The following is a 27760-nucleotide window of genomic DNA, read 5'->3' as shown; positions in this document are numbered from 1 at the left end:
GTACTTACTAATCCTGACTGCATGAAATTTCCGTTATGACTGAGCAAGAAGATATCAAGAAAGAGAAAGGTGAGAGTTTCAAATGTCACGAGTGAAGTTAGCGTTTTTTCGTAATGGTCCCACTCGTTAATTATTGTGCTGTGGAATATTTGCTTGTCAACCAACTAGAACAGGGGAGAAGTAGAAATCTAACACTTTTTTAACAGTTAGAAACTCTAATGGTTGAATTGTTGTTAGAGAAACATAAACTTCATCAAGACATTCTATATCTAGTGTTCCTTCTAGAGTCTCTAGACCCACAGTGAAATACTCCTAGTATTCAGAAACCCACTGACACAGCTGCGATGCGATTGCCGATGCATAAAACTTACAACTTCAAGTTCTAACGTTAGATTGGAATCTAACGTTAGCCTAGCAGTAGCTTGACCGAAAGATCGGTCTGTATCTGGTCGTCGGGGAAATGTTCCGCGGAGACTGCGTCTGGCTTCACGGATCCCCTCCGTGGAGGAGAGCGATAACGTCAAAAAAATAAAAGACTCCTCCGGACAGACGGATCTTTCTGTCTAAGCAGTAGCATGCAGTTGTCTAGGACCTGTGTGTTAGATTTGTTTTAGTAGGCCCTACTTAGAACCATGTTCAACGGGCAGATTTACGTACAACTGTCTTCACAAATTAGGTCATGGTGTTAAGCAAATGCACAATCAGGGTGTGCAATTATGGTTTTCTCACTTTAAACTGTTGTAGGCCTAACTTTTAAAATAATGCACCAACTGACTTTAAAATTCACATGCAGCATGTTTAACTTTAGACATCAGTTATCACGTGTGGACAGAGAATTGATGATTTTCTCTCATTTACTGTTAATTACTGAAGGTTAATTACCAAAAAGTCTAAAACCCATGTAATGCATAAAAAAACTGTTTTATGACTTACATAAAATCAAGATTTGAGGTCTGAATTTTAAGACTTCCCCTAAGTGTTTGGTATCAAATTTATGGATTTTTGCCTAGCTTAGCATTCCTTAAATGCAATAAAAAACAGTGGGCCTTTTTGCTGGAGAAAGTTATGAGGTCTAAAGTATTTTCATGGTAGGAGTCAAGTGTATTATGCTGGCTAATTTACATGACCTTCTGATCTTTTAACCCATGCTGTGCAGCTATACATGGAGAAGCAACTTATATTTCTACTTTTTCAGAAAGTACTGAAGACACACTACAATTTGGTGTGCTGTTAGCCAATAAAAGTTCAGCCGGTGTTGAGTTTTGAGCCATCTTCAAATGCTGAGGAAAATAAGTGCGGCCATTTTTTAGTATTTTCAGTGAGGTAAATTTACATCCTTATTTGACAACATGAAAGAATCTGTTCCTTTTATTCAATATCATTTGCATTTTAGCCATGGATTGTACATAATATTATGTAGTAGTCTATTGTGTGAAAATTTTAGCAAGTTTGAACGATGAGAACTTATATTTTTATATACTTATAAATTGCTGAGGAAAAAAAAAAGACTGATCCAGGCCCACTCTCTACTGCATCAAGGTCATATGATGAGTGTGTAGTGTTAGTTCAATGCTTATTTACTCTTTAAATATGTCATTAGCAAAAACACATTATTTGAGCTTAATATCCAATTTTTCTATTGTCACAGCTTGAATATCAACTCAAGTCAACATAAATCTCATATAATTACTCCATCTATGTTTACACACATGAGAATGGATCCAAACATTATGTGCGTGTACAAGGTCAATCTGTAAATATGAATTTTTGATGAAAAATATCATATCTTCCCACATGCCAGCTCTAATTTTGTGAAACTTTGTAATAATGGCTGACGTATGTCTGTTATGTATTCCTGAAAGTTTCACCTCTGAACTCTTTGCCAAAAGCGAAATGTTATCAAATATATGAAAGTGGTTGTAAATGAATTCAAAGTTATGCCAACAAAATCGAGCGTCCATTTTGATTACTTAAAATATGGCATTAATTTGTATTTTATGATATGTCATGATTATGTACGAGTGGTGAATGAAAGAGGTAGTTATCAGGAGTATATAAAAGGAATTTCATAAGAAAAAAACATTTCTCCTTTTTTAATGAATTTTTGCAGTATATCAGTCATTTTAATGTAATTTGACACCTCTAATTAAAATGCTAATTTATGTGTATATAAATTCAAAATTTTCACTCTTTTTGTACATGAAATGAAAATTTGTATACTCAGATAAAAAGCAGCAAAAAAAGCATTTTCACCGAGATTTTTCATTTTTCCCATGTTACGCATTTGCATACCCTGACTGTGCTATTAACCTCAAGTTCTGTAGAAGCTAGAAGGTAGAAGAGACTAGCTGCTAGCATAGCTGCGACCAGTCCGAACGCTCCCACAGCACAGTATAAATTTACTGTGTACAGCGCCAAGGAGTGCCCCGGGGAATACCATGTAGGACTAGCAATGACTAACATTAGGAACAGTGTAACTATACACAGCCCATTTGCTGTAAAAACATGACAGGGCTGTCTCAGGGTGGTACACAACAACAGAGCAAACACACAGCAAACATGGCGATCGTGTTGAGTTTTGATAATTTACATCATTTTTTTTTTGTCACCTCAAACTCATTAACACCCAAAGACAATCTTCATTAATTAGATTTCATTTCTGCAAGTTATCGAGATTGACATACACAATTCACAACTTACCGAAAACGAAGATTATCCCCTATGCAGCATGTGCGAACGGTTTATTGTCTTTCACCGACGGCCATTTTGAATTATAATCGGGAGTTCACTCGATCGGAGCTGTACAACAAAGTGTTGCTCCGATCGCGATCCTGATTGTCCCCCATTGTGTTTTATTCCACTTCTAGATTTAGTGGTGAACTACATGGACTGATGTCACATTTTTTACCCACTTTGTAGAAATAAATATAAATTGAATATATGTTTGTTTGTTTATTTTTTACCTTAGCAGAAGGAAGGAATGAAGCATGGGCTGCTCTAGCAGTTGGCTTCTTATGTCTCGTTGTTGGCGTTCCCCTGTGGTGGCGGACTACAACAACATACAGGGCTTCCCTTCCATACTCTGACATCGTCCAACTTTTCCAACAGCAGGTGAGAAATTTGTGCAAAGATAGAATGGATTATTTTGATCAGTTCTGTTTCTGGAAAATAAAGACACTCTTAAATCACTGGTCTTTTCAGTTTTCTGTCTTAACCAGATTTTAACCCTAAACAGGCAGGGCTTTTTTGGCTACAGATGCTACTGTAAATCCACGGGTCTGATTCCCCCCCCCCCCCCCCCCAAGATCTCGACCATCAGTGGTGCGATCGCAACAAAATTTGGCATGCGTGACACCCACATAATAATCTATACAAGATATGTCTATAAATTTTGAAAATTTTGAAATTTTGAAATTATTAGTTTCTAATTTTAATCAATTTGATTAAATGCAAATTAAGCCCAACATCTTATTTTAGCCTGTTACACAATAATTAAAAACATTGAGAGTCTATTTTTTTTTTTTTATTTGTATTCTGTTTTAAAGGGACTGTACAGTACTGGTTGAGGTGAAGATTCAGATTGTAACATTTTGTGAGATACATTACAGTATTTAGAAACAAAACTATGAAATGTTAAAGAGCATACAATTCTAAGGGGAATCACAAGTTTATTTGATGAAAATCGGTTTTGAAATGACTGAGATATCTAAAAACAAGGTAAAACAAAGAGATCCTAATAAAAGTCATGGCCTCTCAATTTGATTAGGATTGCATTTTTGGATATCTCAGCCATTTCAAGGCCATTTTTCATCAAATAAACGTTGAATCCTTCATGAAATTACAGCTGTACATGCTCTTTCATATTTCATAAGAGGTTTCTCATTATCTCACCAAAAAATGTTATAAACCTGAATCCTCACCTCAAGCAGTACTGTACAGTCCCTTTAATGTACAACATCAATTCAACAATTGATATCATAAAAACTTCCAAATGTCATTTAAATTCTTATTTATTGTTTTTGGAATTTCTTATGTATTTCTTTGTTTTTGACTTTTGTTTTTACTTTGTATTTTCAATGGAAATTGTCATGGACAACTTTTCAACCATAATTACCATAATATTAATGAATCAAAGTGATGAATAGTAAAAATAGTCGGGTTTTTATGAGTTTCATGGCAGAGCACCGTTTTTCATATGGAAGATGTACACAAAATCACAAAATTGTGCCCATTTTGGGGTAACATGTCGTTATAAAAATGTGCGTAACTTCATAATGGTAGCCAGGGACTTTTCAAATTTGGTCTCAAAAGTTGCGCGAGACTTGAAAGAAAAAAGTCAAGAAACCTTTTGACAATGTCTTCTTGCGTTGCAAAACGTCGGGGGGGGGGGGGGGGGCGGCCCAATGAGGGTTGAGGATCATTTATTGAATTAACAAACAGAATGATCTACTAAATGTTCAATTTGACATAATAACAAAATTGAAGTCAAACCAACATGAATAGAAAGATGATTAAACTCTTACATATACACTTAAACTCTTCCTGATAAAAAAGGACTTTAAAGGCATAATTTACCATTTGCAGATTAAACAAAAGCCCAGCTTTAGTGCTTCAAAATAGTTCTAAAATGTGAGTTAGGGATGGAAACAACCAATGTATAAAAGTTTAATCAGTATTTATATAATCAATGTGAAGTATTGTTAAACATACAAAATGTGAACAATAAGTCTAATAAAAATGTTTCTAGACTAAACCGTCTGCAGTTACGGTTTATTGAGAAAAGTGGTGATGCCTCCTTATGTTTTAGGCTTTATTGCAAAATTCTTACGTGGTAGGATGTTTTGTGATACAACTGACCTACACTATTGCATTAAATGTGATATCTTGAACATTTATAAAATTGCACTCCCAAAGGTAAACAGTACCTTTAAATGAGGTGATGATGTCCAGGGATCTCGCCAGCGTATATCACCCTTGTCGGCCCCGACAAGCGTGCGGTTTGAAGAAGCAATTGCCGACAAGGGTAAAACTTGCCGACAAGGGTAACACCACGCGTGAACTTGCCGACAAGGGTAACTTGCTTGACGAGCTAAGTTCGGACCAATTTCTCGCCTTTTTCAGTCTTTATTATCTGGCTAGAAAAGAAGCTAGATGTTGAAAGCAGCAGCAGTTTACATAGCGCAAAAATTTATCTACGCAGTCACCGCACCGATCACAACAACGCGGCTCAACACAACAGAGCGACGTACTAGCTGATACACACCACATCACACACTTGCTCACTCACATGCGCTCTGATTCGGGGTCCACACACACATGCACAAGCACCCAGCCGGCCACCACTTACAGCTGCCTGCGTGTACAACGGTACAGTGTATTGTGAGAGGGAGAGAGAGGACGGAAAGAGAGGGTCGAGGAAGGCTGACACGTGCTCGCTTGTTGTCACGCTTGTTGTCGGGTTACGCAAAAACAAACGATATGAAATGCATGCCCCTCTCCGCCAAAGGTTGTATTTTTTTTTTTTTTTGCTGCTTTGGTTTGTTTGTTAGTTTGTCTGCCTGTCTGTCTCTCTATTCGCAAAATAAGTCAAAATTTGGGAACAGATTAGAATGAAATTTTCAGGAACAGTTTCAGTTGGTTGGTAAAATGGCGCAAGGAACTATTGATGATTAAATTTTGATAGTGAGCAGGATTTATAATACCATCGAAATTCACCGCCAGAATCCAGGATTTTTAGACTTTGTTTCGTATATTTGAAAGGATTCGTATCAATTCTTTAGGAAGCTGGCCATCGGCAATGATGCAAAATTAGATGCGTTCAAAGCATTGCCGCAGAGAGAAAATTAACTCCATTTTTCGTTTAAAAAAAGAAAAGAAAAAAGAACGTGCGATGGAGTAAGCAAATGCAAATTGTTATTTAGGTTTTGGTAGTTTCAGTGGGTTATTTTTTTTTTAATCTAAAAAGCCATGCGTTCCATTTTAGCCTTTTCAATTTCCATGGATTTGTAAACGTCATTCGTGAATATTCCATTTTCCTTCTCCGGGCCAAAATTTATAGTAATTCTGTCATGATGGTCTTTCAAGTGCAACGTACGTAATGCTCCACGTGCTTCTGGGTTGGTTTGTTAAAAGGTGGGTTAGGGGGCATTCATGGGCAGAAAATAAATGGCTGATCATTCATCAATATTCCCAGTTGGTTTACATGCTATGTACACGCTGTTTACGACTACTGAAGCAAGGTGGCAGTACGCGCGACATTCTTTATCTGACACCTGGCTTTCGTGGAAATTTCGTGGAAATTTCCACAAGCCATGATATCAAGTTTCCCCACTGCTTGAGGTCGTGCTTTTTTTTTTTTATTCTTCATTACGAACATCAATTTTTTCAACTTGAAAAGTGTAGATAATTTGCTTCGAGGACGTGTTTCTTTCTTTTTTTTTTCATTGCAGCGTCGGTAACATTTTGTTTTGTTCATCGTCCGTGCATGGCAGGGGTTCATGGGAGGAGAACGATAAGAATGACTGGGGAGAAAATAAACTGAAAGAAAGAAGCATCTTTTGAGCGAGCTGTCTTTGTTTTTCTCTACACCAGCATCAGTTATCGCCACCAAGGTTCATTTTTTTTTTCGTTACTCCGACAGATTAATGACAAAATGATGCTAGATTCTTTATTCTGAAGGTTCGTTAATCCAAAAATGATTAAGAAAAAATGTCCGTTCATTTCACGACGAAATCAGTTTTGTTATTTCGAACGTTCTGCCAGTGAAATTTCGGAATAAAACGACGGCACAAAACAGCGTGTTTTCGTACTCTAAGGGTCTGTTATTCCGACAGAAGTAGTTATGATGAAATAATAAATTGTAGATTCTTTATTCTGAAGGTTCGTTAACCGAAAATTGAATAAAGAAAACTGTCCGTAAATTTCAAAACGAAATCAGTGCGTCATTTCAAACGTTTTGCCAGTGAAATTTTGGAATAAAACGACTGCCCCCAAACGGTTGCAGTTTTCTTACTCTGAGGGTTCGTTACACCGACAGATTAATGAAAAAATAATGCTAGATTCCTTCTTCTGAAGGTTCGTTAATCAAAAAAAAAAAAAATGATTAAGAAAAAATGTCCGTTCATTTCACAACGAAATCAGTTTTGATATTTCGAACGTTTCTGTCAGTGAAATTTCGGAATAAAACGACGGCACAAAACAGCGTGTTTTCGTACTCTATAAGGGTCTGTTATTCCGACAGAAGTAGTAATGATGAAATAATAAATTGTAGATTCTTTATTCTGAAGTTTCGTTAACCGAAAATTGAATAAAGAAAAATGTCCGTAAATTTCAAAACGAAATCAGTGCGTCATTTCGAACGTTTTGCCAGTGAAATTTGGAATAAAACAACTGCCCAAAAAAATTGTTGCACTTTTCTTACTCTTAGGGTTCGTTACTCCGAGAGATTAATGATAAAACAATGCTATATTCCTTATTCTGAAGGTTCGTTAATCCAAAAATGATTTTAAAAAATGTCCGTTCATTTCACAACGAAATCAGTTTTGTTATTTCGAACGTTTCCGTCAGTGAAATTTCAGAATAAAACGACGGCCCCAAAACTGTTAGTTTTCTTTTACTCTGAAGGTTCGTTACTGCGAAAGAATAACGATAATACTTTAGATTCTTAATCGGAAAACTATAAAGAAGAAATGAAAACGGTTATAGTTTTCTTACCCTCAGGGTTCGTTACTCCGACAGAATAATGGCAAAATAATACATTCTTAATTCTGAATGATCGTTAATAGAAAAATTATAAAGGAGAAAATATTCGTTTATATCCAAACGAAATCAGTTTTGTTATTTCGAATGAACACCTTCTGCCAGTATAATTTCGGAATACAACAACGGCCCCAAAACGGTGTTTTCTTATATATTCTGAAGGTTTTTTATTCTGAAACAATAACGATGATAGATGATAGATTCCTTTCTGAAGGTTCGTTGATCGGAAAATAATAAAGAAAAAATGCTTGTTAATCTTCGAACGAAATCAGTTTTATTTTGAACATTCATCTGTAGTACCGACCTTTGGTGTTGTTGTTTTCGATTACAAACCTTCGAAGTACTCAGTAATGAATCGTTTCATTTTATGATTAAACAAACCTTCGGAATAATGACCATCATTACATTTAAAATTGTAGGATGTCTCTTTGATGTCACGGCCAAACTACCGCAGTATACCCAGAAAGGAAAGTGCAACGATGTCCCGAAAGTTCTCGATCGCTTCTCGCGCATCTGCATGCAATAGGCCTACCACGTGGTCGAGCAGACGGCGAGAAAGCAACACGGCGCGCGTTGTTGCGATGCAGAGGCGGCTAGAATTATTGCAACAGTGAAACAGGAAAGGCCTAAAAGAAATCGGAACCTCCACCATCGGCACCTACTTCTCTTTCATTTACCGGTATTATTTAGGAACTGCCGCTAACATAAGGTATGGAGTTTCTGCATTGTTTCTGTGACAATATGCCCCTCACAACGTTCATTACATCTCCGTGAGAATGTCGCATTTAGTGGCATTTTAGCGGCGATTTATCTGTGTTGTATTGAGCATTAGCGAAGGCTTCCGCGCTTCGCGCGGGAGGGGGAACCCCCCTCCCGTACCCACCCCCAGAACAGCGCGCATAAATGCCGACAAGCGTGAAGAAATTCCTGGCGAGAACCCTGATGTCTGTGTCTCAATGACCTTTATCGCATGTGACTATAAAAACTCAAACAGTGAAGGCGCCATTTGTTGATTTTCTGTTATGATGTGTTGACAAGGCTGTGCCACAGTGTGAGCTGTAGTTGATTGTACACACACAAAAAACAACAACAACAACAACAACAATGTGGAACACTATCTCTATATCAAAACTACCAGAGGTTGTAGATTTTCTCAGCAATAGTTATGTGTTGGGAAATGAAATATCAAGTTACACATTCAGAAAAATCTATTTCTGTTGTGAAGTGATAATTTTTTCATCATAAATGGAAAAAAAATTAGATGCGATTACTATAATATGAAATATGTTTTGCCCTTGCCTGCTGCACAGTAACCACATTACTGGAATTGCACAAGTGAACACTGAAAGTGTGACCCCACTTGTGAGTAAAATTGAGCCAAAAGGGACCTGAGCTTTTGATCCTAGCAGAATCTTTGTCAGAGGCAAAATGACAAACGTAAAAAGTAAACATACATTTATTTCTGACTCAATCAGACATAATTTGCACATAGCATACACCTCATTTCACATAAAGACACTTAATGACTTGCTGTAATTTCTGTGTTCATTGTTGAGTGCTTAACTATATCTGTTTGTTTGTAAAACAATGTCAGGCCAATTTTCCCTCCTGCACTAGACAACCTGCAGCGTTCCTGTGACACTGGTGACCTGTACCACCGCAGAAGCCTCATCAGTGGGTGAACTGGAGGCCCAGCTAGCAGAGTTGCTATCAGGTATAAATCCACATGTGCCATGTCTCCTAGATTGTACAGGTTGCTCCCTGAAAACAAAAACAAAAACATGGACAAACACAAAACAAACTTTCTTCATGTCAAGATCATGAAAACCTTCCTGATTTAGGAAGTACTCTGGCATGTTGAGGAGCTTATAGCATGTAAGTGCAGAGCTGCCAAGTCTCCCTTATTCTGCAAGAGTCTCCCTGAAAATGTCAAAATCTGTGCATGTCTAAACAAGAGAATATTAAACTCTCTTTGATTGGGAATTATTTTCGCCCATTGAAATGCAAATAACATGCAAATATCTTTCTGATTTGCTGAGTGGAATCTCCCTGATTTGGATGCAGGAAAGTTGGCTGTTTGGAACCTCCTGGCTGTTATGTATTTAAGTTGGCAGTCCTGTAAAGCTGACTTGAAATTCTAGTTAGAAGGTTTGTCCTGACTCACAAATCACCCTTTATAACTGTTCAGTCGTCATTTCTTGACTTCATATCAGAACCAGTGTTAACACAGGTCGCTCTAACTTCCCGACACTCCTTTGTCAAAATAAACATGTGTGTAAAGGTTGCAGAAGGCAAACAAACCTTATGTCTGGAAAATTTATAGCTCACCTTAGCCAAAGGCGAATCACCCAGCATTGATTGTATGTAAATTTTTACATTTTCAACTTCTTGAAAACCTCAGGATGGATTTTCACAAAGCTTGTCAGGTACTATAATAACCCTCAATAGGATCTGAATTTGTTCATATGATCACAATGCTAGCTTCATTCCCCCCCCCCCCCAATATAGAGGCTCCAAAGTCCCGTAAGTAAGAAATCTTTACAAATTTTCTCCTCTTCAACAAGAAGTGATAGAGCTAGTGCTATGACTACGTACTGTGGTGACTGCAGTTTCAAGTTTGTTCTTAGCGAATCGAGGGGTGCCCAAATTATGGTCCATTTTAAAATTTTCATCTTCTTGAAAATGCCTGGTTGATAAATTTGCAACCACATTTGGCAGGTATCATTGCTAGGGTATGGACACCATGCCCCCTGGAGACCCCCAAAGCCCATCAAGTTTGCTATATTCTTGTTAAAAGTCTGCAAGAATTCATAGAAGGTAAGCTTATGATACTCGGCAGAGTGCTATATACCTGCTGGGTCTCTTCTTTAAACTTAATATAAAAGCAATACTGCCCTAATTTGGCGAAAGGAAGCAAGTGACATACCATCCGAATTTGAGTTATTGATGCTTTCATAATTTACATAATGAGCTCTTCTTCCAGGCCAAATTTCATGCAGAAACACTCATCCTACTAAGAGATATCTTAGATAAGACATCATGATAGTCAATTGACGTCAGTGTAAATGACAGACACATTTTGCTCTTTTACGAGAAATGTCACTTTTGTCACTTGCTTCCTTTTGCCAAAGTAGGGCAGAATATCCCTATGTCATGAGCTGAATTGATAGTGATGGTGATTAATGACGTGTATTTCACGTTTCCCTTTGTTTGTAGGAGTAAAGGAGAAGTCATCCCTCACTATACATTACTCTCTGTACTCCAGAGCCTGCCTGTCACGTGAGAGGACCTCCATCACATCCTCATCATCAGTGAAAGGTATCCATCATTACAAGAGATAAGAATCTGCCAAAAATGTCCAGTGCATTGTCAGCAATTTTCTTTTGCAGTGTGTCCGCGGTTGATATACATACCAGCACGAAAATAATTGCTAGTCAATTCACCTTAAAAAAAAGTAAGAATAAAGAGTAATTCTAAGTTGGTTATCAGAGACGAAACAAAATTGACTTTTGTGACAGCGCATTAACAAAAATCACCTGTGGGGCAATTCATCAAGGGTTTTTTTCAGTGATTTTTACTGACAAATTTGCTCTCAGCCAATCAGGTGCAAGGATTTTAGTAGGTTACAACAGTTGTCAGTGGCTAACAAATTTCATGAAAGGCTGCCCAGATTTTGGAAGAAGTTATTCTAATCTGTTACATAATATTGATATTCAGTGTTTCTAATTCATCAAAACAAGTGATAGAAAACCAACCACTATGGACATTACTTTTGAATGAAATGGCTGAAAGTTCTGTGTCTATTAGAATCCATTAGCTGACTCTTTATATTGCTCACACAAAAAAGGAATTAAAAAAGTGTCAGATTTACTGTTAAAAAAAAGCCTCTACTTTCAGTCAAATATATGCTTGCAAACATCTGCCGTAGAGGATAGTATCATACAGACAAACACCAAAACCTCTATATGCACATACAGTTGAACCTCTCGTATCCGGACAAGTCGGGACCGGGGCTCATCCGGATAAGGGATTTGGCCGGATACGGGAGATTCAATGCTTTATACACGTACATGTACATGCACATGTACTGATGTAGCGAATTGTAGTACCACATGTAGTAATGTGTATACTGCAACCTTTCGTTGTTACATTTGGGGATATTTGGGGATGTTAAAATGTCTGAAGGTAAGCAATTTGGAAGGAAATTTGATGTAATATATATGTTAATCATGTTCGAAGTAATATGCCATTCATGTGTGTTTGTGTAGGAGTTCTCAAGGAGTTAGGAATCCCCCTTTCCTCCCGTAATCATTAAAACAAAAATCACGGCGAGATTGCGTCCGTATAATAGAGAGATCCAGGTAAAGGGAGGCCGGATAAGAGAGGTTCAACTGTACTATTACCGTAAACCATTATATCGGGCCCACTGCAAAAGTTTTGTGCTGCAAGGCCCCATTTTGTCATATACTGTTCATTATGCAAACTCTCTAGAGAGTCGTGCATTGTGATGTGTTAACAATTCCCGATGTCTACTCCATCTTCTTGTATCGGCAGAACTGGATGACAAACTCCACAGTCACCAGCAGGGAACTATCGGAGGGATCACAGTCTACTTTCTGGATGATAGCACTGAACTCTTTCCTCGTGATGCCAGCGATGTGTATCTAGGGGGGCACAGAGCAATCTTCATCAGAGGTGATTTTGTGGGGTGTTTAAATTTTTAGCTCATCCGAGTGGAAGGCGTGTGTGTTGTACTTCGTTTGTGAAGTGTTGTCCGCCATCCGTCTTCCGTCACTGGTTGTACGCAAACATATTGATATTTTCGTCTGCTGAAAATGAGAAGGGCATTCAGTTGTCTTGAACACTATGGGTTTAGTGACAACTTATCACCCTTATCATTCTCAACCGACGTTTTCATCTTCTTTTTGAAAACCCCATGACAGATTTTCATCCGTAGGAGCCAAAATCCCCCCAAATTAAGAAATCTTTCAAAATCTTCTTCTTTAAAACCAGAAGGGATAGAGCTAAGTTAATACTCTAAGTAAGTACATTGATGACTGTAGTTTCAAGGTTGTTCTGCTAGACATCTTTTACAGCTGGTTTGTGTTCTGATATGTGTGCAGGCTCCGACTTCCAGAAAGCGCTTCGGACAACGTCATCCCTGCTGAAATCGGTCATCGTTTCAGAGTCGAGCCTGCAGAAACACTACCGTAAAGCCAGGGGAAACACAAAGTCAGTGGTAAGTTCGTTGTAGAAGCCACATATTTTGTATACATCTGACTGAATTCAATATAGGCTCAGTTATTATGATGTTACCACCTCAGAAAAAGAAATCATGCAAATGCGAGGATGTATTGAAAATGTGTATGTGAAAACAGTTATGAAATAATTGCCTGGTAATTGATAGGCTAATATGACAACTCATTGCAAATGATATCACAGCATTTCAGCTGAAGTCATGATATATTTTTCTGTGATCAAATTTGATTTTCACCTCCTCCATAGTAACTAAGAGAGAAATTAATCAAGAGGTAGTAATATGCCAAAGACAGCATGACATCTGAAGCCATGAGAGAAAAAGGGCTGATGTGAGATCAGGCATTTACGCTTCACATGCAGATTATCATTTTCCATGCCATCTTGCAGAATATATTGAGACTGGTGTAAGAGTGCTAGAAATATTTTTTTATTTCATTTCTCTATTTTTTTTTTTGGCCATATTTGAGCGTGCAGAACATTTATATTGTACTTACGAGCATGCATATCTCACTTGGAGTAGAATTGAGTCGTTTTGATATCCCTATATTGTGTAAAGGGTATCATCTTATTTTGAATAACATGTATTATCATCATCAAAAACTTATTTTGCACTTTACACACAGCATTAACATTGTTTTGATATTGCCATGTGCCGTGGGGTGTCCTTAAAGGACAAGTTCACCTTCATATACATAAGGATTGACAGAATGCAGCAATATTAGTAGAACACATTAGTGAAAGTTTGAGGAAAATTGGACAATCCGTTCAAAAGTTACGACTATTGTAAGTATCTGCACAGTCACTGCTGGAAGAGAAGACTTCTACAGTGTATGATGTCACATGTGTACAACTATATAAGGAAAATAAAAAGAGAATTTCACAAAACTTTACTTTTTGAATAAAGTGCACATTTCTTCGACTTGCTACTGACGTATATCAAGGGTAATATTATTCCCCCTGCCTTCTGAAAGAGAGAAGGGAAGTGTTCTTTTGTTATGCGAGAAAAATGGAAATATGTTGAATTTTCTTTATTCTTTCTTTATATCGTTGTACTCATGTGACATCACAAGCTATAGTAGTCTTTTCATCCAGCCGCGACTGAGCAGAAACTTCAAAAATCCATAACTTTTGAACGGATTGTCCGATTTTGCTCAAACTCTCACTGATGTGTTCTACTAATAATGCTGCATTCACTTAACCCACATGTCTATGAAGGTGAACTTGTCCTTTAATATGTTACTTTGTGTATTCTGAATTAAATGTTTTATATTGTTATCCTGATGCAGGGCCCAAAGAATAACAATGTATAAACCACTGATATGGCTACCCTTGATGAGAATACTGAATGAAGAAAATACATAAATATTATTTTCAGGATTTTAGATGATATTCAATTCTTGAAAACACTGAAAACTAATGATTTGTTATTCAACTTCATATCTCTACACCAGGCTGATTTGGAGAGCATGCGCTCCTTCCGCTACAAGCCGGGATATGAACTCTCCTTTACGCTTCTTGTTCCCGAGCCACACAATGTCCTGGCACATTGGGACATGGACCAAGCACAGACGGGTTAGTGTTGTGTTTTTAATTTCATGTTTGCAGTTTTTGTGTCTCTCTCCACCCTGAATGGTCCTGATCTTGTTATTGCAATGAACATCAACAATACAACCATACAACCACAACAAAACAAAACATAAAATAAAGCATCAAATGAATTTTCTTACAACCTGGCTCAGATATGCTAGATTGCATGTCCATGTGGATGTGTTGATTAGATTTGGGGCAAAATCTCTCAAGGCAAAAGTTTGAAGATCTCTGGAATTGAGCTAAAAGTGGAAATTTTCAACAAGAACATGATCTTGGAATGTCCCACAGTGATGGAATTTATTAGGAAGGGAAAAATATGTAGACATTGCTTTCATGAAGTAATAGTGGCAAAATGTCAGAGGTGTCAGAGGTCAAATGTATTTTGCAAAAATATGTTGTTTTCAGCAAAGAATGTCTGGTAATGGCATAAGTTGGTTGTCAGGGTAATTTCGAAGTGACAATTATTGTGTGAACAAGACAGTAGTGATACGTAATAGATCAAGGTCACTGTACATTTGTTACAAATGTCATTCCCAGCCAAAATTTCACTTTGAATGTCCAGTGGTATATCATGGTATGGATAGACATGAATCAAACAATTAAACAAAGAAAAAATGTACCCAAACCGGGGAAACCCACTCCTTCCCCCCCCCCCCCCTCCAAAGATAGAAGATAAAAGTCACCAAAATATAGCAAAAATATCATATTTGTCATTTCCAATCATAGCATTTTGGTGTAATGGATAGTCCAAAATAAGTGAAAGAAGTATTTCTGAAGTGCCGAGAGGGGTTAAAAGTCAGTTCTTCTTCAATGTTCAAGATCAATTATGGCCTTCATCAGTATAAAGGAATGACCATGTATCAATGGCAGATAAAGTGATTACATTATGATTACACGAGAAGCTACGGCATCCTTGTCAACTTCTGGTGTCAGTTAAATTGCTAGTTTTATTCTCAGATATACTACTAATATGTGTGTGTGGGGGGGGGGGGGGAGGGGGCTAAAGATTTTGATAAAAAGTAGGCCTATTGCAATGAATTTTGTTTAGATCTTGGACCATTCCCATCTTATTTGTCTGCAGTTTATTTAGATCCAATGCTTCAAAGGATGAGGGACTTTGCCGAGTTTACAGTCACCTCCCAGGTCCTGTACTACACGGGGCTGTCGGTCACCCCCAAGCTGACCCCAGGGGGTGGGTCACACTTCTTCCCCCACACCTCCCTTGGGCACATCATCACCCCTGTGGAGGCAAAGCTGGGTATGTACAAACTTGTTCCGGTATTTCTATCTCTGATGCACAAGTAATACAGTGCACTCTCGTTACAATGAACACGGTTATAACAAAATTCCGGTTACAATGAAATAAAAACTCAGGCCGCAACATTACCGACTCTTTGTTTTTTATTGTTTATTTGTTCGGTTATAATAAAATTTTGATGTAACGAAAGAAAACTGCTGGTCCCGAAGACTTCATTATAATGGGAGTCCACTGTATTGTGGCCTCTCTTCTTTGATCACTGATCACTAATATGCATCATGTCATTGCAGCACACTCATCTTGAATTCATGATTATTTAGTCAAGTCTTCAAACATGCTTTACTACCCCCTTTGTCATCTGATATAATATCCTGTGTTGTCTATGCTGTCCCCAAATGCCACTTTCATGCTAGACTGTTACATCTTAATAATCTTATGTGAATGAGTTATCAGAGTCAAGTTTGTGGTTTCTTTTGAGGAGAAAGGTGTGACCAACGTCATTATAAACAGCTTCACAAGTTTTGGTTTTGTGCATGGATGCATAAACTCCTGTGAACCAAAAACCACACTAGCCTTCTAATGATAACGTTTGATTTTTTTTTTCTTTAACAGTTTGTATTTGAATTCATGTGATCATTCTTTTGCTTCACAAATTGTCTAGTTGAAATTAAAACAATGTGTAGCAAAGCCCTCTTTATAGCAGTACCTCACCCCATTCACACAATGCTATTATGGAAGTCAGATTTTCTCTGTTCCTTGGTTTCTTTAACATTTACAAAACCCAGCGGCAGATTGGTTGCATCAAGCAACTACAGACACTTACAAAAACAGTCTGATAGTAATATACCCAGTGGAAGAAAACCTATTGGCCCGAATTCACGAAGGTGGTACAAATGAAACCATGGTTTAAACCATGGACAAAAACCATGGAGCGCCAAGTGTCGCATGGAATATTTCGTTACGAAATCAGTCATTTTGTCAATGAAATGATTATTTTGTAACGAAATGACAACATTTTGTAACTAAATGAACATTTTGTCCACGAAATGGTAATTTCATTAACAAAACGGTCATTTTGTCGATGAAATGACCAATTTCGTAACAAAATATTCCGTGCGACACTTGGCGCTCCATAGTTTTTGTCCATGGTTTAAACCATGGTTTCATTTGTACCACCTTCGTGAATTCGGGCCATTATGTCCTGCTGTTATGGTGACACTGATTAAGCCAGAGAGTAAAGGATCAATCTCCTTACATTCTTCGATAATCTCGTAATCCAGCTGTTGATAGTTTCTTGTTATGCTCTGGTTTTCTCTTTATCCAAGAGGTAATGTCTGATGCTGTTGCTGATATTTAATGCTTCGTGGATTTGATGGCTGATACCTTTTATCATATTATATTTTATGTATTTCCATCATCTAGGATCTCACGTGACAAACTTTCCTAACCTGAACTTTGTGGTGTACATCCCTCCTCTAGACCAGTCTCCACTCTACATTCACTCGCAGGGAGGTGAGGTGCAGATTTCTTGTTTTCTTTCTGCATGTCTGGCACACTATCTAAGAGATTTTATACCACAGAACCATCACTGCTTAATGGTTGCAGCTACAAAGCAGACGTAATCACTTACATTGCTCCACGGTCTTGGGAGGTATTCTGCTTAAAGATTGCGAGCTGTCTCTCCGTTGTGATAATTTTGCATCCACACCATAATTTGAAGAGAAAAAAAGACCCAAAATGTACTCTAGAAATTCATTACCCATTCCATTACAGTGCAATATAAAAGTGATATTGCAATTTGTGGTTGGATGAAAGTCAGAGATGAAAGGTTGAAGTCAAATTCTGTTATTGTACTGTGTGTGATTTCACTGAAGAAAAACAAAATCATGGTAATTCATTGAACATGTTACATTTACAGTGGAGAAAAGATATATTCACGGAGATGAAAATATATTACATTTACAGTGGAGAAAAGATATACTCACGGAGGTGAAAATATGTTTCATTGACAATGGAGAAAAGATGTACCGATGGAGGTGATGAGGATGGACATTGGTAAGTTTAGATACCAGAGGCCAAGTTCAAATATTGAAATTTTAGATCTATGCTAGTCATGACAGACTGCCTCACAAAGTTTGCACAAGCTGTTTCCTGTCGGAACCAGACAGCAACCGTAATCGCACATGTCTTACATGATGCATGATTTTTTCACTTCTGTACACCATCGAGGATCCATTCCGACTGGGGCAAGAATTTGAAAATAGTGCATTGATTCAAGAGCATGATGAGTAAACATCATAAATAAATAGTCATGTCTTCAAATTTCTGTGCAGTTTTGAATTGCTCATATTTTTGAATTGTTCCATGCAGGTGAGCCTGTTGATACCAATGCTTTCCTAAGTCCCAGGTGGGGTGGGGTGCTGATACACAACACACCCACTCCCGGGGAGAATGCCTCGAAGCCACACCACGTGGATGTAGACGGTGGAGGCATCATGCCCGTCTTCTTGGCCCAGCTCCGACTGCTCCTTGGTGTTCCGACGCCGAAAAATGTTAGCCGAAGAGAGAGATCTTAGCTATTGAGTTTTGGATGGTTCCATATGACGTTTGCTCCTGCAACAATTGCTCTAATGAAATTTCTCCATGCTAAGCCAAACATAAATTCTACCCACAAACGTAACCCTAAACCTAAATTCGATCCTTGAATCAAACTAAACCTGAAACCCTATAACAGTCATAACCCTAACCCTAAGTCCTTGGAGAAAATAAGGCAGGAGCTAATGTTATGTCACAGTTTTGGATAGCTAATCTGTTTAGTGCTCACGTGGTGTAATCCAACCATATCTAACCCCTTTACAATTACCTAACCTACAATTACCTAACCCAACCCCCTTTACAATGATGTCCTCAATGCGACAGTAAGTGATAATCAGCGAGGCTCTGTAGATTAACCAATATGAACTTTACCCTGGAAGAAGTTTATCAATAGTGTCATTATTTAAGATAAACTGTATCGTTTCCTTTTTAGTGTTTGAAAACTTTGGGAGTTTAGAACAAAGTGGAGATTGATCTATTAACAGTGTTGTTAACACATGACTGTGATGAGCAATTGTGAGAGAGATATTTGATATGATGTTCCAGAGTGAGTGAGTATGGAATAGATGATGCTAAGGGGTATGGGAAGGCAATGAAGCTGATGCAAACTAAGCTTGAATGTATCCCTTTAGCACTTGAAATGTATGTGGTTGTATTTAATCTTTCCTGTGCCAGGGAATTTGGACAGTGTGTACAATGCTATGGGATTTTCTGTGTCAGATGGTACTCGCAATATGCAATGGGTTAGGTGTGTTTGTATGTATGTATGTATGTGTGTGTGGACATGGTTTGGGACATAAGTGTGTAAAACTGTGTGTGTTCTCTTCCTGGTTTATATCATTCCTGCTCCACTTTAATCTTTTAATTTACTCTCTCCAGTTAGAATGCGAAATTTGTTGTTTCTTCCATTGAGTAGAGTTTGACATTTCAAGAGACCTGTAGGTGTTGAAGGGTTTACAGGGGAATTCTATCCTGATATGCTGTTGCGTTCTACAGTGTATGACAACAGAAATATTACAGAAGTGGATCAGGGAATTTTTTTTTTTTTGGGAAAAAGCAAACTCACAGAAGAAGGTAGGAAATGTAAAAATTCAAGGAGTAAGACAAATTGGCAATTCTGTGTAACGTAGGTGTTAAGGAGTTCTCCAGTCAGTTTGTGCACAGAAATTCAGAAATGTTCAGTTTTCTCTCAACTTTCCTGGCAGGTGGATGGCAGTTTCATCGATGAGCCTACAAAAACTTCAGTGATGGATTGGGTATGTTTACATATCAAGGAAATACCTTGAGACTGTTTGAAACAATTTTGAATTTCAAACTTACACATTTCCTAACTCAAGCATTGTGTTACCCATATTCTTATGCTGCCTTGCAGTGCCATGGGCTCTCATGTTTGTAACTATTTTCTCAGAAAATTCTGGCATTTTTGGTATGTTTGTGTGGATTAGAATTATGGTACAAGTGTCAAATGGCAATATCTGCTCATATGTCCATCAAACAATTCACCTGGGCCCCGTTTTATCAAAAGATAAAATCGATTTTAAATTTCCTTACTACACAGGCTGCCATAGACTTACAGTTGAAATCAACTTTATAATCAATTTTAACTCTTTATAAAACAGGGCCCTGGGGTATTTTCTCCTTTTTGCTGTATTGGCAAAGCAATGCTTTCTTCTAAAAAGCAATGCTAGTTCAAATGATAATTGTCACTGTCATCAATATTTTTGCTATTCAGTCTTTGATTCATATCAATGCACAAGGCAGGTTAGGGTTTCAACAGTGATTAAGTCAGTCTTACAAATTTGAGAACACTGCTTCCATGCTAGAAAGATAGAGAGGGTGTAGAAAGTTGATATTTTGAGCATGATTTTTTGTTGCTGTCTAGGAGTACGAGAGTCTGTTGAGGAGGCACTGTATAGAAAATCTTGCCACGGCGTCAACCACACTCTTCTCCCTGTCGCAGCTGCTGGAAAAAATTGGAAACATCGTCATCAAAGATGACATCGCCCAGCAGGTAAAGGCTGAATCCATGACATTATACTTCCTTTGCTTAGTCCCACATGTTCAAAAATTAATTTTGCGAACAGACTAATAACATTTTGCCGTGAATGTATTGAACATGTATTGAAATAATAGTATTTTAACCTCTTGCCTGTAAGAGAAAATGATTCCCTTGATGTTTCTTACATTAAGAATCTGTGTCTTGCAATCTGTGGGTGAAACAGGCCCTGTTGCTGAAAAAACAAAATAGACTTGTGTCTTTACACGGCAGTATTTGTCAAGATTGAACATGCTGGACATTAGGACACGAGTCGAATAGAGGTTAATCTTGTGAAATGTTTTAGCATTATGTGTTTGCGTTGGTCTAGGAATTTTCTCTCAACCAGGGTACAAACATAATCAATTTTCATGGAGGGTGATGATTGTTCTTGCCAGCTGGAAAATTTCCTTTCAATTTTGCCTGATATAGGAATGTTTTATGCATGTAAACAGGTACCCGTGTACTGGGATTCACTTAAATAGTGAGATAATATACAGGTATGGACTGCTTTTTGGGACATTGTTGATTATCAGTGCCTTCGGAGCAAAAATGTCTTCAGTATCTGCAATAGAAGCAGTCTGTATCTCTGTTATATACTGAATAGAATTAAGAGAAATTTTACTAGATGTATAGTGATCATGCTATCCAGTTCACATATCATGTGCTGCTATAGACGCTTACATTGTAATCACATCACTCAGACATATGTCAGTTAGGCCACCTCTAACTGGCATTATATGGAAGCCAAGCGTGTACAGTATAATTATGTACCAATGTCTGCTGACGTACCAAGGAGAGGGCATTTTAGCGCATTGGGGCATTTTGGTACTATGAAGAAGTTTGGGTACTATGAGGCTATACTTAATTGTTGAATATGTGCCTCCAATTTTAACCAACCAAAAATCAAAACATTCTTCAAATGAGGCGTATATAGTAATCTAAGTAGCTTGTTAGGCAGCCCTCTGGAAAAAAAAAATATACATAATCTATGAATGAATTAGTCATGTCCAGCTGGTAAACCACATGATCATTACTGTTCATGACCTTCTGTCATATTTCAATCAGAAAATGTGCAGGTCGGTGAACTTCTTGCTTTCTATTCAGTTTTATGTAGCAGAAGGAAATATGTAACAAATTTCCCCAAGCAGCATGTACTGATCGTGTTGTGTGTGCCTTCATGACTACCTTGTGTCGGACAGGTTTACGTAGCCGTTGAAAGCATGCAGAGCAGTCACAGGTTTCTGAGGGATGGCAAGCTGCAACCAGCCTTCCAGGCCTCCAAGAGGGCCATCATTGCCTCGGAGGAGGCCTTCTTTGACCCCTCCCTCCTCGAACTTCTCTACTTCCCCGACGACCAGAAGTGAGTCCTCACACACCTCATTTGTTTCTTATTTTGTTAATTGTGGAACCTTGTTAAAACAAAGTCTGATAAAGCAAGATACCTGACAGTGATATGATGAGGAAATGTTGCAGATCCCATTCCTGCTATATTTCTCTGTATCCTTTTGTATTCCCAGTAATAATGAGATAGCCAATATTGTAACAAGGATATTCCAGTAGTCCCAAACAGCTTGTTGTAACAAGGTTCCATGTATAAGATTCACGATCTGTTATAATTATACAGAGACCAGTCACTGTACAGAAGTCGCGACAGGGCTGTACAATTGGGTTCCGAAACACCAACCCACTCACAACGATGACGTTGATTTTGGATCCATGACTTAATGTTTTTTACCACTTATTACCAATCTTGATGTTGGTAGCGTGACCAGCACTTTTGGTCACACGTACGCACAACTTGCATTGTTCAAAGCTGGTATTTTGAATTGTGCAACGATGGAATTCACGGTCAGGGATTGCGATTAGAAATTGCAATATTTTTTGCTCCATGGACATAGCGTGTGGGCTCACTATGAGACCACTTATTAAAACCTTTCTTCCTTGCCATTGCGCCTATTTTGTTGTTGCAATGTAGTTAATGAGCTATAACACAGTTAACTACAGAAAGTGGAGATTATGTGTGAATTTGACACACACACACACACACACACACACACACCCCCCCCCCCCCCACATGCTGACAAAATACAGCCCCAACAACAAAACAAAAATAGATAATATATGACTCTGTGAATGCATTGTTTTTGGTATGATCTACCAAAATCAAGTTTTAAGATTTTTTGGAGAGGTATTCTGGAACTGGAATCCATCAATGCTGCACACAACTGTTGAAGAATGACAGTGAAACTACTCCTGGGGATGTTACACAAAGAATTTACATTGATCTCAAAAGTGAAGAGTGAACTTAAAATTAGAGTATGCTGCTGGTTTTCCTGTTCAATTTTATTCAATGCTGTCAGAATCCCCTTCAAATTGGTTTGTTGTTTATTTGATTTTGTATATTCATGGCTGCATGAAAAACGTCCCCAAAATTTTAATTTTCATTAGGAAGTAAGAGCACTATTGAGGACACACACAGCATACCATAATTTGAAGTTGATCATAACTTTTTAGATCAACTGACATTCTTTGTGTAAACATCCCCATGTATACCAGTTAGTTTAGACAGCATAGTAATCATATTGTGTTTTACATTTCTTTCCTCTTCAGATTTGCCATCTACATTCCATTGTTCCTACCAGTCAGCATTCCAGTCATCATGTCTCTAATTAAAGCTGCTAAATGGATTAAACAAAACAGAGAGACAGAAAAACAAAAGACAGACTGAAAACAGCACCCACCCCCCCGAGAAATGAAAGCAGGATTGAGATATGTCGAGGAAATAATCACATTGAAAAGCAGTGCAGAGAATACCGCGTCAAACTGATTCCACTGCCTGAGAGCTCCAAGACTGATGGAGAGTTATATGTGTCACTGGAATGACCACAGACAGACTCAGTGCACGACTTTTGAAATATGAAGGGGCTAGCTCAGTGGAGGAGACTTTACCATGACTGCCGTGACTTGTGCAACTTGAATTACCAAAAAATGGCTTGTGCTCTCATCTAGAAGGTGACTCCAGGGCAATGTCCCAGAGGCATCTCCAAACAAGGTGACAACTTATTTGCCCGACAGTCATGGGGATGTCGCATCAACATCCTCAGCCAGCATGGCGTGACTTCTCCGAGACATCTTGTCAGTTGTGGAGATGTATTCGTGACCTACTTAGATCGCCACCCATAGGTTGCCATGGGTCGCAAGGTTGCGGAAACATCTGAAACAAAATGAGTCTCCGCGATGTGGCCACAACTGATGGAGATGTTGCGAAGGCGTCTCTGAGACCTGGTGGAGACAGGAAGAACTCTCTGACATGATTGAACATGTTTGTTTCTCCCATGACTCCCTGGAGACCTTGCTATTCTCCAGGAGATGAAGGAGATGTCTCCTCGACATGCGGAGACCCGAACTGCCACCAGGTTGCCACATGGGGTGTGTTCAAGCCCTTTCCTGAAGCGAACTGAACCGTACCAAACCGGTGTCAGAGTAGCGCTCAAATGCTCCTAAGGTGTACCGTACCGAACTGAACAGAGCCAAAAGTGGACCACTTCCCGATGTGCTCCAAAAGGGTACTAAAAATTTGCATGTGAATAATGCACTTAATATGCACATACATCATAATGCAAAGAGTTCATTCTCTCCATGTTCAGGACATCTGTAAGTAGTTTAAGTGCGCCAGGTGAATGACCCTTTTGCTACAAAATGTGTGACCCCCTCTAAAAATAACTCTTGAGTTATGCTTTCTCCATACCTCTCTAACGCTCCCCTTTCTGGCACGACACGTTATGGTTCGCTTTTGTTCACTTTTGAGTGCTCAAACGCATCCCTAGTGTCCAGGTCAATGAGATCCTTGTGTAAGACAGACAGATAGGAGTTGTGTGTGGAAAACTGTAGACAGACTGACAGTACCACTCTCAAAGGCAGGTACCACCCAATGACTGGAATTGGATAAAATGAAAGGTTTCAAACCAAGCTTCATCACACTCTGACCATGTCTGTCATTTGTGTCATTTTGTGTCATCTCGATGCCTAAGTGTGAAAGGCAACCACTGCAGGACTTTCTGTGGTTGATATAGTGAATGTTGATCATGTAGATTATACTATAAAATGAGGAATGTTTGCGTACATTTTAATTTCGCGAATTTTGTGAGAGCCTAGATTCACGAAATTAAAATGCACATGAAAGTTCTTGTCTACACTATATGCACTGAATGCCAGTGGCAATTCGCAAAAATTTCATGCCGCGAAAAAGGCCATTGGCTCCAATTCGTGAAAATTTCATGCCGCGAATATATCATGTTTTACAGTAGCTAAGTTGATTATCGGAGTGTATTCATCTTTAGAATGCATATATCTGCAGTGGTTGGATTTTCGCTGGACCCACATGATAAAGACAGTGCCTTGGGGAAAGTCTTTGACTCTGTTACAAAATTTACCTATAATCTAGGCTGAGTATGCAGCTTTTGTCTTTGCTGTTACGCTAAATGTCTGATGCAGCAAGACTATTGTCTTTGCTAGGCGATCCATCTGATGTGGGGAGACTAAGAACAGTGGGAGCATCCGCTGCCTATATCCACTGGTCTTGCTGTAGTTGTTTTCTTATTATCAATTTTGAATCTGTGAAATACTGCCACATGCTCTAAATCGATGATAAGAAAACAACAACTAAAGCAAGACCAGTGGATGCTTCACGCGCATCCACTATTCGTAGTTTCGCCGTATCATCAAACGTATCGCTTTGCAAAGACTATAGTCTCGCTGCATCAGATGATTAATGTAACAGTTAAGGCCATAGCTGCATCCTCTGCCTAGATTATAGGCTTGTACAAAACCTGTTGAAATTGATTGAAAGTGTGTTGAAAAGAGTTGCGATAATGTGTGTATCGCATACTCTCATTTTGTGTCTTGTAAGGGAAGGAATATTGATCATGTGAAGGTAGAAGTGTTTGTACACCAATGTTTGATGTCCCACCACACTTTGTTGATGTTCATGAATTGTTTTGGTACAGTTGTGAATGCTGTAAAATGAGATGCAGACAGGTGTATGTAACATATCAAAGGTTGACAAGTCATGTTTGTAAACTTCTTTGGAGCTTGCCAATATAATTCATTTTTGAGGACTATGATAAAAGAATCACATGTGTGTTCTTGGTCTGCCTAAAATATTTCAGGAATGAATTACTGATATACGTGTAAGTCATATCAATCAGCAAATGTGCATTGGACGTAGTACTGTATACACCAAATATTTCACGAGGTTTTTATTTTCGCGAAATTCGCGAGTTGGGTACTATGCATGAATTTAAAAACACACAGAAATAACGACTCTCATCCAACATGAATGCGACATACATGCATACATTTCTCAGTTCAATACTGGAACTCCACGATGGCGAATTTAACCACTCGTGATAATGTCGGGAAGTCCCAATTCGCAAAAATTTAGACTCACTAAATATATGGTATATACAGTAGGTAATATGTATGCTTATTCTCCAAAGTTTATTACCCCCCTCCCCCCTCCAACCCAAAACGGGTATTATAGTAATCTCATTTAATGGAAGACCCACAGGGCCTGTAATTAAAGGGTGAGGTTTATCCCAATCTTTGAAGGGTGCCAGAGCTAGCTTTGTGTTGAGACTGAGCGCTTCCACAGTGAACCATGCTGCGATGAGCTGAGACAGTGTATGTCACAATGAATGAGTGCCACACAAGAATATGAGACCAATGCAGCCATGTCACAAGTGACCCGTGCTTGTTATGGTTTGTAAATTCTTTACAGTAATTCACTGGTGAAGGTAATGTGTAGGTTTGAAGGATAAATGCACACATTTTCAAAAGGAATCATTGCAAGTTTTGATTTTACTCATCTTGCCCAACACAGCAGCAACATTTTCTTGACTATTTGTCAAGATTTTCTATACTAAAATAAGTAATACATTTTATTACCAGATGTTGAATCTGACCTAATAGACAATGGGCAAATACAGTGTACAAACTATTTTGTCATAAATGGATACAGTGGAGTACTGTTCGTAAGGCACTTTTCCAGCATCTTCACACCCAGAAATTCATCTAAAGAATTTAACAAATGGAACATAATCAATTGAATACCGTATTGTTTGTCCAAATATTCCCCTTTTCCTGTAAATGCTCAACAAGATTTCACAAAACTTTGTTCACATGGGCAAAGCATGCTGCATTGGTGTGTCTGCAGCATGCTTCAGAATGCTTAAGGGGATCATATAGTTTTAGTTGAGACCTCATTTCAGGATTCTAACATTTTTTCGTGAGACAATGAGAAACATCTAATGAAATATGAAAGAGCATGTAATTCCATGAGAAATTCAATGTTTATTTGATAAAAATTGGTTTTGAAATGGCTGATATATCCAAAACAGAGTGATTCTAAGAAAGTGTGGGTCCAACATTTTATTACGATCGCTTTTTTTTAACTTTGTTTTTAGATGTTTCAGTCATTCCAAACCCGATTTTCATCAAGTAAACATTGAATTCCTCTTAAAATGGTATGCTCTGTACTATTTCATAAGCGTTTTCTTGGTAGCTCGCAAAAAGTTAATAGCCCAATTCTCATCTCCACCAATACTGTACCATCTCTTTAACAGTCTCTGAATCAAGTCCGACCGAGCCACTGCAACATGGTTTGGCTAATTCTGGCACAGAATTCTTTGACATGTACAGTGTATTTCACTTTATTTGAGCCTGAACTCTGCTTATGGGAACAAAAATTAAGGAGTCTGTTATTTTGATTTGTTACTGATAATTTGGATTGCCACACACATTACGGTAATGAATCATCTTCTGTGATTAAGTAAATGAATCTGAGTAGCTCAAATTTGGAAGTGGAAGAAACTGATGTTTATTCAGGAGCCTACATGCACACAATCTTAATCTTATGATCTGATACTGTATCTGTATAAAGATGTTCTAACCTTGCCAAATTTCTAGGTACTTGCAGTATGTTGCACACATACATTAATCATCCAGGGGAGTAGAAGCCTTTGTTTACAAAGTAGTGTGAGATCTGAGGATATGTGTATATTTTAGGTTGATCACAATGCATGAAGCAAACATACAACCGGTATTTTAGTTTTGTGTGTTTTATGCATTTATTGTTTTTTCATTCAACTAAAGAGATGAAAATGATTATGCCTTGTCAGCAATATTTCATTGATATTATATGTGTAACATGAATTTTTACATGCTTTTGTTTTATTGCAATTAAACTAAGACTGTATTGATCT

At 38.1% G+C, this 27760-nt stretch overlaps 1 protein-coding gene across 1 annotated transcript; it reads left to right on the top strand.

The window, feature by feature from the left end:
* On the top strand, nt 1-27760 carry LOC140239436 (GPI transamidase component PIG-S-like). Its single transcript, XM_072319274.1, has 14 exons — nt 1-69; nt 2969-3111; nt 9376-9472; nt 10975-11076; nt 12313-12453; nt 12882-12997; nt 14469-14589; nt 15689-15865; nt 17288-17377; nt 18236-18417; nt 19666-19716; nt 20343-20471; nt 21698-21858; nt 23109-27760. Exons 1-14 carry the CDS (start codon nt 36-38, stop codon nt 23224-23226), a joined length of 1662 nt encoding a protein of 553 aa, XP_072175375.1. The 5' UTR covers nt 1-35; the 3' UTR covers nt 23227-27760.

The sequence above is a fragment of the Diadema setosum genome, chromosome 16, assembly GCF_964275005.1.
Source record: "Diadema setosum chromosome 16, eeDiaSeto1, whole genome shotgun sequence".
Classification (NCBI taxonomy): domain Eukaryota; kingdom Metazoa; phylum Echinodermata; class Echinoidea; order Diadematoida; family Diadematidae; genus Diadema; species Diadema setosum.
The sequence above is the reverse complement of the archived record's forward strand: the minus strand, read 5'-3'. Positions and strand labels throughout refer to the sequence as shown.